We start from the raw sequence: 13,385 nt of genomic DNA, 5'->3' as shown, positions 1-13,385 counted from the left end.
TGGAGATAGTCCGAGTATTTGGGGAAGTTTGCACTGGAGTATACTTCCGGAGGAATTTCCTGTTCCGTAGTGTCATGCGATCAGAACCGTCGAGCCGAATGACATACTGATCAAACTGTCGAACCTCAACAACTTTGCCAGTCTTATCCCATTTCTTTGGATGAGGTCCTGTCTGATTTTGTAACCGTACATGATCACCGATCGTAAGTGGTGGAAGGCGCCTCGTATGTTCGGTCAATCTCTCTGCATCCCTTATATGGCGGTTCCGAAGGGCTTCTTCTCTTGCAACCAAAGTTTCTTGCCATGTCCGATGGGGATGGTAGCGCCCCGGTGGGATTGGGATGAAATCCCTTATCGGATGACCAAATAGACACATCGCTGGGGAGAGCTAGTGGTCACGGTCGGGCGTATTCCTGTACTGGATGATAGCACGTTGAAACATATCAGTGTCCAGATCACCGTTGGGAGAGCTGCTGTCAGCGATGAGGCGTTTCACTGTTTTTACCCCAACCTCAGCATGATAATTGCGGTGAGGAAAAGCGACGGAAGACAATCGATGATAGACACCACAATCTTGTAATAACTGTCTTGTCACAGTTGCAGTGAACTCTGGGCCTCCGTCGGATGCTAGCTCGTCAGGTATGCCATAGGTGGCAAATGTTCTTCGAAGGCAGGTGAGCAGTCCAGATGCACCTCTAGAAGCCCTTTCAACTATTGGCCAGTTTGAGTACCGGTCAACGATAACAAGATAATTCACACCTCTGTGTGTGAAGTAATCTGCGCAGATGCACTGAAAAGGGTAGTCAGGTGACGTCAACGGGTATGGAGGGGCATCAGGATTTGATGGTGCAATGCGATTGCAATGGTAATAGTCCAGTCTGGTGTTGTTAATTGCACGTGTAATGCCCGGCCAAAAGACTGATCCCTCAGCTCTTGCAGTCATCATGGAAACTCCTCGATGTGCGGAGTGTAGTGTTGCAAGTACCTCGTCCCGGTTCTTGTAAAGGACTACACCATCGAGTGAGTGGAGATCTGACTGAAACTGGTAAAAAGTACGCAAGTTTGGTGGTACGCATGTTAAGGAGCTGAGTCATGGAGTCATCACTGGCTGTGGTGATCCGAACCCTATCCCATGTGACGGCCCGTGAGCCGAGTGGGGAGAAAGAGGATTCTCCTGCAGCTACTAAAGTATCCTCAAAGTCGTCTGGAGCCTCAAATGTCCGAATCACATTAAGACCATCCGATGGGGTTGATACATCATCTGGAAGGAACAACAGCTCCGGCTCACCACAGGGATGTCTAGATAGGCAATCTGCCGCGCAGTGTTTTGCACCAGGTATGTGAACAACACGGAACTTATAACGTAGAGTTTTTTTCTTTAAGATTCCGGAGTCTGGAGTTCGGAAATGTCCTCTAAGGATCGGTTGCCTAGGATGCGAAGTAGTGGTTTGTGATCGACAGCAATAATGAGGTCTTCACAGCACAGCAAAATATCGTGCCTTGTCCAGTGCGTCTGCGACTGCTAGTGCTTCTCCTTCAATGGGGGCATAACGAGATTCAGCGGAGTGTGTGAACCTGCTTCCGACTAATGTCATCTTCCATCCGGTTTTGCAACAAATGGGTTGGAATTTGAACAGACGCAATGCTTCTGAAATAACCAGAAACCAATGCCTGATTTGGACCAATCAGTAGCCAAGGATGTAGGTTTCTTGGGGTCAAAGATCCTAACTCCGTTTTCGATATCCTGGCTGATCTTGGTTTTTGAGGTTTGGAATAACCTCTCAAGTTCAGCAGTCCATTGGAAAGGTGATTCCCGTTGAAGGAGTTTACGAAATGGGAGCATCTGTTCTGCCATATTGAATGCATATGATACTTGGTTCACAAGACAAAACCAAGATCGGATATCTGTGATGTTTGAGGGAGTAGGAAAATTCTGGATGGCTTCCAGATATTTCGAGCATGGACGGACACTGTTAGAGGTGATTTCGAAGCCGGCGAACTACACGCTGTCCTGACCAAAGACGAATTTCTCATGGGTTAAGTGTAATGCCATTCTTTCCACAAATATCTAGCCATTCCACTGTTTGACAGAAGCTTTTCTCGATTGTGTCAGCCCAAAGAAGAACATTTTCAATGCATTTGGTCTTATTCTAGATATCAGCTAAAATTGCATCATATCGTCTAGTGTACCCGTCACCGGAGGCAATATATCCCTGCGGGGCAGTCTTGTATCTGTATCTGCCCCACGGTGTGATGGATGTGGTAAGGTGTCTGTCATCTGGGTGAAGGGGTACGCTGGGGTAACCGTTCCACGCATCCAGGACTGTCTTTTTTACCCCATGTGGAACCAAACTAGCCTGATGGAAAGGAGACAGTGTATGATGGGTCTCTCTCGTAGCATGAGCATTTAGAGCTTGGAAGTCTACAGTACGACGAGGGAGTCCATTTTTCTTGGCGCAAATGACCATTCGATGACACCAAGTAACAGGTTCCCCGATGGGGACTGGTTCAAGTACACCCAAGCGCACATCTTGGTCTAGAACATCCTTCACCTCTTGCTGCCAGTGTAAGGGGATTGGAACTGGAGTGTGGTGTGCAATAGGCTCAGCCGCTGGATTCACTAAAAGTCTGAGTGGGGGGCCTGACATCAGAGGGAGGGGCTGATGGTTACTGACATTGAACGTACTTGTCGTGTAATAGTCAAGAAGAAAGTCTTTGAACTTCAAGCAGCAGTCATCGTCCAATGGCACAGGTAATGTGGATGGTGGTGGAGGTGGTAGCTCCCGTTAAGGACAGGAACATGCAGTTGGTTCTGTGTTAAGTCCAGAACAAGTCTCTATGGTCTAGCCAAGGACGTCTACACGTTGATCTTTACTGTGATCACCTAATGAGGGAAATGTTGGGGAAATAATACCGAGGGAAGTACAGGCCTCCCTACATAAGAACAATTTGTCGAATGCAACTGTGATGTATGTCATATGTCGTGTCTCAATGCATCTCCCCTGTGCGTTGGTTCCCGCAATCCGAAGGACTGTAGCCCCGATGATATTAATTCCCTTGCTATTGGCTGCATGCATCTTCATAGTGACTGGTATGAGATCTGATCTGGTAAGTCCAAGGCGATGTATCACCTGCATCCCAGCTAGACAGCGTTGACACCCATGGCAACGATCGTTGTAGCTCTTGAGCTTTGTCTCAGACGGAATCCAAGGGAATCATAGTCTTCTGCTAGCACCTGAATAGAAAGGTTAATATATGGTTGTGGTTTTGAGTAACCTCGTACCCATCAATCAGAGAGGTGATCATAAAGATGATGATCAAGACAAACGCTTTTTTGTTGGTTACCATTTGTTGTCTCCGAGATGACACATAGATTTTGAAACAGGTGATCCGAGCAACATTCACTGGAGCCGATTCCTTCTGGCAGGACGTATTCGTTGTCCCCTTCGAGCGACATACAGATTCATAGTGGTGTTCCTTGTTACACTTAGTGCACCTGTGTCCGTAGGCAGTACAGACGATCTTTCGTTCACGGACAGGGGCTCGAATACCATGACCCGTCTTACCGCAGTATGAGCACTTGTCTTGTTTGATTGTAGATGTACGTCTCTCTTGCTTGTACGAGCTTGTGGCGTCGACGGAATGGGTATCTAATAAACGAGACGCGGAGCGTTTACCAGCCTCTTTAGCTTCAACAAACTGTATAACATCCTCCAGTGACATGTCTTGATTTTTATCACCGAGTAAGTCAAGTTGGATATCTGGGTCACTGAGACCTCTGGCCAAAACGTCGCGCACTATGACATCTGTGTAGTGGACGTCAATCTGACACGAGGTGCATTTTATAATGAAATTACAAACACCAGTTTGACCATGGAGTCGAGCACTGAAGTTCCGTATGGGTTCGTCTCGGTCCTGCCTCATATTGTGTAAAGCCACTCTGGCTACCATATTATTTTCCCGTCGTACAGCTAACTTCTTTATAGCCTCAAGGACCTCGGCAGCTGGTTTGTCTGACAGCTTGTCTGACGTTGACCGGGTAAGATCCTTTCTGAGTGCCTCATCACAACATTCTAATAGCTGTATAGTTTTATCTCTGCCAGTAATTTTTGTCGCCGTAACATATTCTGCCCAGCGTGAAGTGAAGTAAGCCCACTCCCCGTGTGTACCTGCTGCAGATATAGTTGGCCTTTTCACTTTCTCAGCTTTCATTGCTGGTCGTGGTGTACTCGTATGAACGGTGCTATGTGCCGAAAGTAGAGCAGCTACGATGGCGGCATCAAAATCCTCAGTCTGGTATGTACAGGACTGTATGGGGCACTTGACAACTGGCATGATGCTGTAGAGTGTTGACTCTGGTCATAAATAAGATCCAGTTCTATTTGTCTGACGTATGACGTTTTATTTGTTCATTACGTGACAATGCCCAGAGTCATCTGTAAATAAACACAAATACAATAATTAATGTTGACAAGCAATGGACACATACATAATTAAGAGTAAACATGTCTTACAAATATATGATAGCATAACGATTGATACGAATGTCTATATGAACACATAATCACATAACGATTGATACGAATGTCTATATGAACACATAATCACATAACGATTGATACGAATGTCTATATGAACACATAATCACATAACAATTGATACGACGTACCCACGAGTCTTAATTGAATAAGCCGGATGTTATCTGACATATCCTAGTAACCAAAACGGCACACTTATAAAGTCCGGAATTAACTGATCGCTCAGTCTAAGGGCGATAATCCTCTAGATTAGATTATATAGTCAATTTCATTCTGGTTAATAGTTCGCAAATGTTACGCCATACATTTGTAAAACAATACCATCGGTATCTTTACAAAATAGGCTTCAGTACCAATATTATCAATAAAACCACTTAAGATCATTTGATAACATCTGTATTCACAATTCACTTTTTAACAACGGCATTCAAGACGAAATTATCATTTATTACGCATTCATTGACAGAAAATATGCAAGGTATCGCAAATTAAAATTAATTATCTGGTCTATGATTTAGCAATCAATTGAGGCATCAAAACATTTACTCATCTGAACATAAAACAAATATATTGTTAGCATTAGTGACCTTGAATCTTTACCTGCAGACCAGACACGAAAAATAAACATATGAAGCGGAATCCGCCCAAATTAATTCAAATTCAAGTTTAACGGATAACGGAATGACGAGCAAGCGCGATTATCCCCTTTTAGATGTCCGTTCGTGGACATGATAACGTCATCCAGTATAGTATAGCTGTAGGGAATTAAACCTCCCGTAACCACTTGTATTAGCCGACATATAGAACATCATAATATATAAACACTGTTAAGAGTTTCTTGGTTCATGATCGCGGGCTGTGATTCTTGGTTCATTGTCACGGGCTGTGATTCTTTGTTCATTGTCACGGGCTGTGATTCTTGGTTCATGGTCACGGGCTGTGATTCTTGGTTCATGGTCACGGGCTGTGATTCTTGGTTCATGGTCACGGGCTGTGATTCTTGGTTCATGGTCACGGGCTGTGATTCTTGGTTCATGATCGCGGGCTGTGATTCTTGGTTCATTACCACGGGCTGTGATTCCTGGTTCATTATCACGGGCTGTGATTCTTGGTTCATTGTCACGGGCTGTGATTCTTGGTTCATTGTCACGGGCTGTGATTCTTGGTTCATGGTCACGGGCTGTGATTCCTGGTTCATTATCACGGGCTGTGATTCTTGGTTCATGGTCACGGGTTGTGATTCTTGGTTCATGGTCACGGGCTGTGATTCTTGGTTCATTATCACGGGCTGTGATTCTTGGTTCATTGTCACGGGTTGTGATTCTTGGTTCATGATCGCGGGCTGTGATTCTATGTTCATGGTCACGGGCTGTGATTCTTGGTTCATGGTCACGGGCTGTGATTCTTGGTTCATGGTCACGTACTGTGATTCTTGGTTCATGGTCACGTACTGTGATTCTTGGTTCATTATCACGGGCTGTGATTCTTGGTTCATGGTCACGGGTTGTGATTCTTGGTTCATTATCACGGGCTGTGATTGTATGTTCATGGTCATGGGCTGTGATTCTTGGTTCATTGTCACGGGCTGTGATTCTATGTTCATAGTTAAGGGGCGTGACAGCCAAGTCTGATGGAGATTCACGGTTGACATGGTGACCGTTTATGTCGCTCGGGAAACTGGGATCTCGGACGTTCCCATGCTCACGTGGTTGTCAACAAAATATCTGATATCATTCTTCTCGGGGAAATAAAACATTATATTGACGTCAAAGACAGCAATGAGGCAAACAATTAAGGATTGATTGTCAATTTTGTTGCTTGCATGGACTGATGAAGGGAAGTGAACCTCGTGCAAATGAAGTGAACTGCGAAGCAGTTCATGTACCATTTGCACGAGGTTCACTTACCATCATCAGTCCATGCAAGCAATCAATCCTTATATTTACGTTAACCAAATTTAAAACTTCGCCACAAGATTGCAAAATTCGGTCGCAACAGTGTGACGTAAGTGCGTCACTTTGTAACATTGTTATACTTATCGTACATGTGTGCACAGTAGTGTAACAGCAGACATTCAACTATTCTAGTCGCCAAGGCAACGCAAAATATAGTGCCATACACGTTTTGATTATTACGATGTTGATACACATAGATACGATATTTTCAAGGTGAAATATTCATTTATAATAAATATTTATGATATTGTATAATAAAAACTTAGTAATACCTATATAAATACGAATTTAAAGTGCAGTGTTGACAGTATAGTATGTGTGTGATTTGGTCACTCGAGACACAGGGACTCGGTTAAAAAAATGATGTGATGCAGTCTAATAGCCGGGATATTCAGAGCTCGAGAAAAAGTGTAACAATGTGGATTTTAGTCGCAGGTTAGCTGGTGATGTACAAGGTGTTCTTGAAATATTGGATTTCATTGTCGCACTGGAGTTTTGGGATGTAAATTCTGATAATAGTAAGTAAAGAAACATTGATTTGAAAATTGGCGGTATTCGACGGCCGGAAACTTGTGTCCTCCATATGTTTAGATTGAGTCAAATTACGACAATAATGTGTCCCTGTTCTCGATATGGCATACTTCTGCTGCCAGTCTGTTTTGTGTTGTTAAATAGTGTTTAAATTGAGGTTTATTTTCTGTGACCACTGAAATGGTATTAAGCATGACATTCGAGATACAGCTAACGTTAGACCTACTGCGCTACGTAGGTCATGAGCTCGGTGCTATCGAGAGTGTCAGTGTTCTGTCAGATCCTGTTTTCTAAACTGTCTGCATTATACTGGCATTTTTATTAGCACATAAAGCGTCTATTCCACTTGTGTTCATATATGTTTATAACAACGTTACATAATTCACAAAGTGAAAGTGTATTCAAGTCTGAGGCGGTACAGAACTCGATCGCCATTGTAAACTCAGTGAATGTATTCACACGCCGGCAAGAAAGTGATTCCTCTCTCAGAACAGAAGCACGCGACCCAAAATCTTCAACGGGAAATTAAGTGATCTGAGTTTACTATGTTCATTGAGACGGAGCGAAGTGAAAATGTAAATATTATATTATGAACGTAACTGTATCAACAAAGGTCAACCTGTTGTAATGCAGTGATGAACAAGTTCAACTGATATTATATTTGACAAAACGGCTTGTATAAAACTAATATTATGACATCATGCAAGTCAAAATTGTTTATCCGACATTGAAAGGAATGTAGAACCAAATGATTTTTAAAATGATTCGCACGAGTTATAAATAATTCAATTATATTTTTGGCATGATGCCATTTCTCTTATCTATATTTCCGTCTTTCTCAAACAGGAGGATAAGTTAAAATCTTATTTCAATTATTGTTCACCAAATTATTTAGACGTTACCGTAATTGTGAATTATCTGTATCAAAACAGCTATTCTCAAAACTGTAGTTTCTTTTTCCTGTTGTGCTAACAAAATAAATTCGAATAGTCCATGTTTTGTAAACGCTCTTATATTTGCATTGCTGTTATCACGTATGCTGGCTGCTCAGTTGGAATGCTTTTTAATGGTTCCCATGGCTTGGCGATATTTGCCCAAAATGCACTGTACGTGAACGGACCATTGAGTGAGCGTGCATTTCACTAATTGAAAGGAAAAGCGTTCAATAACATGAAGGAACGGCACTGTGATACATGTTGTTTCATATCGAGACAGCCTAAACATTTTGGATGTTTATTAGACTCATTCAAATTCATGGCATTTTATTACGAAACGTAAAGTGTACTGTTAGTTAACCCCATTCTTAGCAATCATAAATGCCTTTGATAAAGAAAGGGACACAACGTAAGGAATGTATGGTCTTGTCAAGGAATGTAAACCAACAGCACTTAATAACGATCATCTTACAAAATAGTTTATAAATCAAACAAATGCAAGTTGATTGCTATTCGTCATCCAAAATCTCCATTAAGATACGGAATCCCAATAAAACGAATAAGATCTCGCTTACAGGCATTGCCATCGTTCATCAGAACAATTCTATCCCTTTTGTCTTTTCATATGACCTGCAGTTTGACTTTTTATAAGACATTTTGCGTTGATATATTACTGCACACTATGTTATAATTGTATACTACAAGTCCCATAGGATTGCCGTTACCCATCATGTCACGTAGATTTGATTTGTATTGTTAAACTTTCTAAATTCATTTGAGGCATCCCCTCTGTACGAGATGCATGTGTGCAGTGCATGTCTTTGTGTAGGGATTGCAAGGCTGTTAGTGTCTGTCTCCATGTAATAACGTGAAACTAGAAACTTTATAGTGCTACCTCACTGAAGAATACTGCCGCAGACTTCCAGCATGTCACGTTGACATTCTGAAAAGTGACACGGTGCAGAATACACAGAGGTATCTTATAATCTTTTAAAAGTATCCAATGTTCAAAGAACGATATTTATTAAAACATAAGGTTAAGGCACCGCCAGTATATTCAAACTTTTGTTTATGCTTTTTCGCGTATAATGTATTCACTTAATTTTATCAGTTTATAATAAAAGGTGCCAACACTCACGAGCATGTCTATAGTGGCGATCCCTACATATCTTTTTATATCATTAGTGCAACAAGAAGTTTGCTCTTTGGTAAGTTCGCTCTGATTAATATCATCCACATTATTTGATATATTCATCTATAGTACGTTGTAGTATTTGAGACTTTATACAACATACTGATTGGTCAGTATAGGTACATCGTTGTCTCCATAATAGTTACATTTATGTACTTTCGATATCAATAAGATTCATCCATGCGGATGTTTTTAGCCTTCAAGACAAAATATAGCAGTAACAAAAAGCATTAACAGCATCATTCCAGATACAAAATTACCATTTGTCAACGTCAGCTGCTAGCATGACGCTGATTTGACATGGAAATTGCTTCAAACGAAATGAAATTTCTTTATCATCGTTGTCACATATGACAAGGTCGGTTCAATTTTCATCTCTCTTTTTAAAAATATTGTTTTGTTAATTTTACTTTTGAATTCTGGGCACTGCCCTTTTAACTAAATATATTATTCACAGAAAACAAAGTAGAAAAGAACGGAGGCCAATGAACACTTTTGAATAAAAATGATGATGTTCAATTTGTGAAAATGATGAAATGTCGAACAGAGAACGGGTGGACTAAATTGACTCAAAATCCATAAATCGAGGTCAAAAGTAAACATAAAATAAACTTTATAAAAGAATAAGGAGTGTAAAATAAGACAAGATGTTCTGCAACATTAAGCTGATCTACTTGACCAAAATGAAATTATTACTTTGTTGGCAAATACATAGCGCTAGAAACAAAATTAGTATTAATTGTTATCCAGATGCAAAATAACAAGGTTGTCGGCGAACTACAGGCCCAGCCATGGGGTCGCTGTCACATACAGAGATAGCATCATCCACACGGCATTTCCAGATACATTTTCTACTTTTTAAATAGCATATTCCACGATTTGAAAACAAACAAAAATCCGAGAAAACATTAAAATCGCTCTGTGTAATTATTCTTAACCTTATATCAATGGGAGATAAAACTGCTTTTATTACGAACAAAAAAATCCGAAACGGTTACTATTAAACACATTATCACTTTATTTAATCAATAAAAACTTTCTGTACTTCGGTAGGCGATTGATGTTAATGCTCTTTTTAGTTCAGGTTAAAAAATAAGTGAAAACGTTCTGTCGGCGAAATTTTATTTATCTGTGACAATTTGTATTCTTATCGATTATATGCTGGCATCTGGTAACAATCCAATGTTTAAGGAAGCTGCATCTGCGACAAGATTACATATATAATGATGGTCAAAGAAAAATCAGTGAAAATTGCACATTTTATACAATACCAAACCAAAAAACACAACTTACATAATTTATGTTTTTAACACTTTTAAAAAGTTGATATTGATATGTCTGCGTTTGAAATTAAAGCGAAGAGATTGTATCGTATGCCACCTCTCTTTCCGTCTTAAAAGCGACCATTATAGGACGATGTTATCATTTTTAATAATTTGTTGGAGTGGAGATATATACTTCTATAACCTGGGTATATTTTTGTGAGGATTGGTGAATCTGCTGTCGTCAATGAAGCACCTTGAAGTGAAGTATGCTGAATGTATGAAATTGAGAGGAAAAAAACAATGGTTAAGGAAGACCCCCAAGAAAGATGTCACATTTTGTAAGAACTCCCACTCTAAAACAGGAATATGTGGAAATAAAAACATATTTTACCTTCAAAGTACGTCAATCGGTTATTAAGTTTACTGACATAGTGGTGATTATTATCATTTTTTATATTTTACATTTTAGGTAAAAACGAAATTCCAGGAAATGAAATATCAAAATACATTACGCAAAAGTATTATAGAAATATCTGTTTCATGTATTTTAATTTACAAAGACCGATTTGGTCTGTTCTAAACGATAAAGGAATGATGTGAAATTATAAACGGCACACTAACGTGACATGATACAGAAACGTTCCATATAATAATGATAAAATGGAATTCGTTGGCGAAAAACGAAATACAAAAATTAATATAATCCTAAGACAGCTGTATAGCACCTCGTGTATTGACCTCATTACAATGTTAACCTATAGACGCCAAACTTCATTGTCAGTCATGTTAGCTCCTGGGTAATGGCCCATTTTTAGGTTTCCAGGGGAGTTGCCACGATTACCGAATAACGCCTCTGTGCCATCATTATTAAGCCTGTTGAGGTGGTGACTTTAATTACAAAGACCACGTGGCTCAGAAATTTGTTCATGTGGGCTGCTTGGTAAATTGTAAAACTTCAGCATTAAATTGTAAATTAACTGGTGAAATCTCGAAGGAATTCCCAGTTTATCATAGTGAATGGAGGATTGGATGGTTTATTCTTAGTGCTGCTTGGTAAAATGTACAACTTCAGCATAAAATTCTAAATGAACTGGTGAAATCTCGAAGGAAATCCTAGTTTATCATAGTGAATGGAGGATTGGATGGTTTATTCTTAGTTTTGCCCTTTTGTACATAAACAGTCTAATAAGTCAAAGTTATGTAAAATATAAATACATGTAATTGTATCGCTTATATTTCCATTCCAAGATAACGACATCCAGGATGGATTATAACCGTCTGTAAACACGATTTATAGCCCTACCTCACTGATGCACACTGACGTTGACACACAGCAGGACACCCCACCCGGAAGGATTATGCTTATAACGGGCAAACTAGTCGTCCCGCTCCCACTAATGCTAAGTGCTAAGCAGTAGCAACTACCATTTTAAAAGACTCTGGTACAGTATGTCTCGGCCAGGGGACAGAATTCAAAGCCTTCCTCACAGAGGCGAACGCTCAATCAAAGGCCAAAGGTGAGACAATGTCAAGGGAGACACTAGGAAGATGATAGTTGTTTAAAAAAGGAGAGTAAAGATAAGATACCAAATTAGTCGCCTCTTACGATCATGCAATGGGGGCAGAATGTACAATTCTTACATCCTACCTACAAGGCAGCTATTTCCGGGTTTTGCTCTGTCATGGTTGTATGTCAGATAACAAGGTTAGGTTTGTTGTTTAATCAATTAGATTTCATTATTGCAGAATTAATGTCGTTCAGGTACATTCCCATCAGGAAATCATTCAACTATCTATATATGGTATAATATTTTTTCATCATCTAGAAAATGCTGTTTTGGGCAAATTACATGGGGATTTTGTGAAGGAAAATTTAATCAAATGTAGCAATGTTTTCTATCTTCCCTGACTATAAATCTTACTCCAAGTCCAGACATTTGTTTCCGCCATCTGGGGCTGAGAGGTGTTGGTCCAAAACAAAAACTGATTGGATGTTTAACACTATCAGTCTCCGTGGAGCTCAGGAGACGGAAGGCCAGCCAAACAAGTCACTGCTAACTAAATCAGATCTAGGAGACAGAGTATTGTCTCCAAAAACCCTTGTCACAATCGACAGACAAAATGGTTTACGGTCTCAGACGGATGGCATTGTCCATCAACCTCTCGGCAAAGTTCCGTTAAATCTTCTCCGAGATAGTATCTAAGGAATTGAACAACGACGAAAAACATCAGTTTGAGTGTCAAATTAAATCAGTTCGATTGTTTTAAACTGCGTGATAAACCACATTAATAATGAATTACCCAAAATACAGATGTTTTTCCCGGTGGATTGTGGCGTTGTCAGCTGTCACGAGAAACTCTGCCACATACTTTGATTATCAACAATTTAAAGACTATACTATGTCAGGTGTACTTTATTGCCATTATTACATTGGTCATAAAAGTTTAAATATATCCTACATTGTCGGTTGGCGCAGTGGTAAGGCAATCGTCCAGGTGAACTGGTTTCGATTCTTAGACAGGGCGTGACGAGACATGTCAGACCACGTGACTTTCCTCCAGGTACATGTATTCCGGTTTGTTCCACCAATTAATACTTACACGTCACCATCGCGTTATCGAAATATTGTTTGGTATTTATATCCGTACCCAATGTTCGTTAAATCAGATTCAAGGGCCTTATCATTGTGTTGAGATTTGATTGTCTGCAAAACAGTAGTTCTTGTTTCAACTCGATAAAATGATGAATAATAGCATGGGTAATACTAGACTAGATAGTCCGGAAAGGATAAGTGTCTTCTGTTTTACCTACAAATGTCGTCATGTACATCTAGTTAAAATCCACGATCTCAAAATGTGAATTGGGGCAGTGATATTGGAACCCTATCAAAATCTTCGCTCCCATGTGTATGTGACCTAATACCCCCTGTCGTTATGGTTTATGGATCAGTAGTCGATGGACCCAAGTA

General features: G+C 40.2%; 2 protein-coding genes across 2 annotated transcripts; both read right to left on the bottom strand.

Annotated features, from left to right (window-relative positions):
* Nucleotides 1–388: 388 nt before the first annotated feature.
* LOC117339027 lies at nucleotides 389–943 on the bottom strand. Its single transcript, XM_033900391.1, has one exon. The coding sequence runs from the start codon at nucleotides 941–943 to the stop codon at nucleotides 389–391; it is 555 nt and encodes a 184-aa protein (XP_033756282.1).
* A 4,422-nt stretch (nucleotides 944–5,365) lies between these two features.
* On the bottom strand, nucleotides 5,366–8,546 carry LOC117339026 (putative uncharacterized protein DDB_G0281733). The gene is made up of 2 exons (XM_033900390.1): nucleotides 8,535–8,546; nucleotides 5,366–6,238 (listed from the first exon to the last, which is right to left on the bottom strand). The coding sequence occupies exons 1-2, from the start codon at nucleotides 8,544–8,546 to the stop codon at nucleotides 5,366–5,368; spliced, it is 885 nt and encodes a 294-aa protein (XP_033756281.1).
* Between the last annotated feature and the right edge of the window lie 4,839 nt (nucleotides 8,547–13,385).

This window comes from Pecten maximus, chromosome 12 (assembly GCF_902652985.1).
Source record: "Pecten maximus chromosome 12, xPecMax1.1, whole genome shotgun sequence".
NCBI lineage: Eukaryota > Metazoa > Mollusca > Bivalvia > Pectinida > Pectinidae > Pecten > Pecten maximus.
This window is presented reverse-complemented; position numbering and strand designations above follow the sequence as displayed.

Bases quoted from the DNA above. Each gene is read 5' to 3' on its own strand.
- LOC117339027 (XM_033900391.1), bottom strand. From the start codon at position 943: ATGACTGCAAGAGCTGAGGGATCAGTCTTTTGGCCGGGCATTACACGT.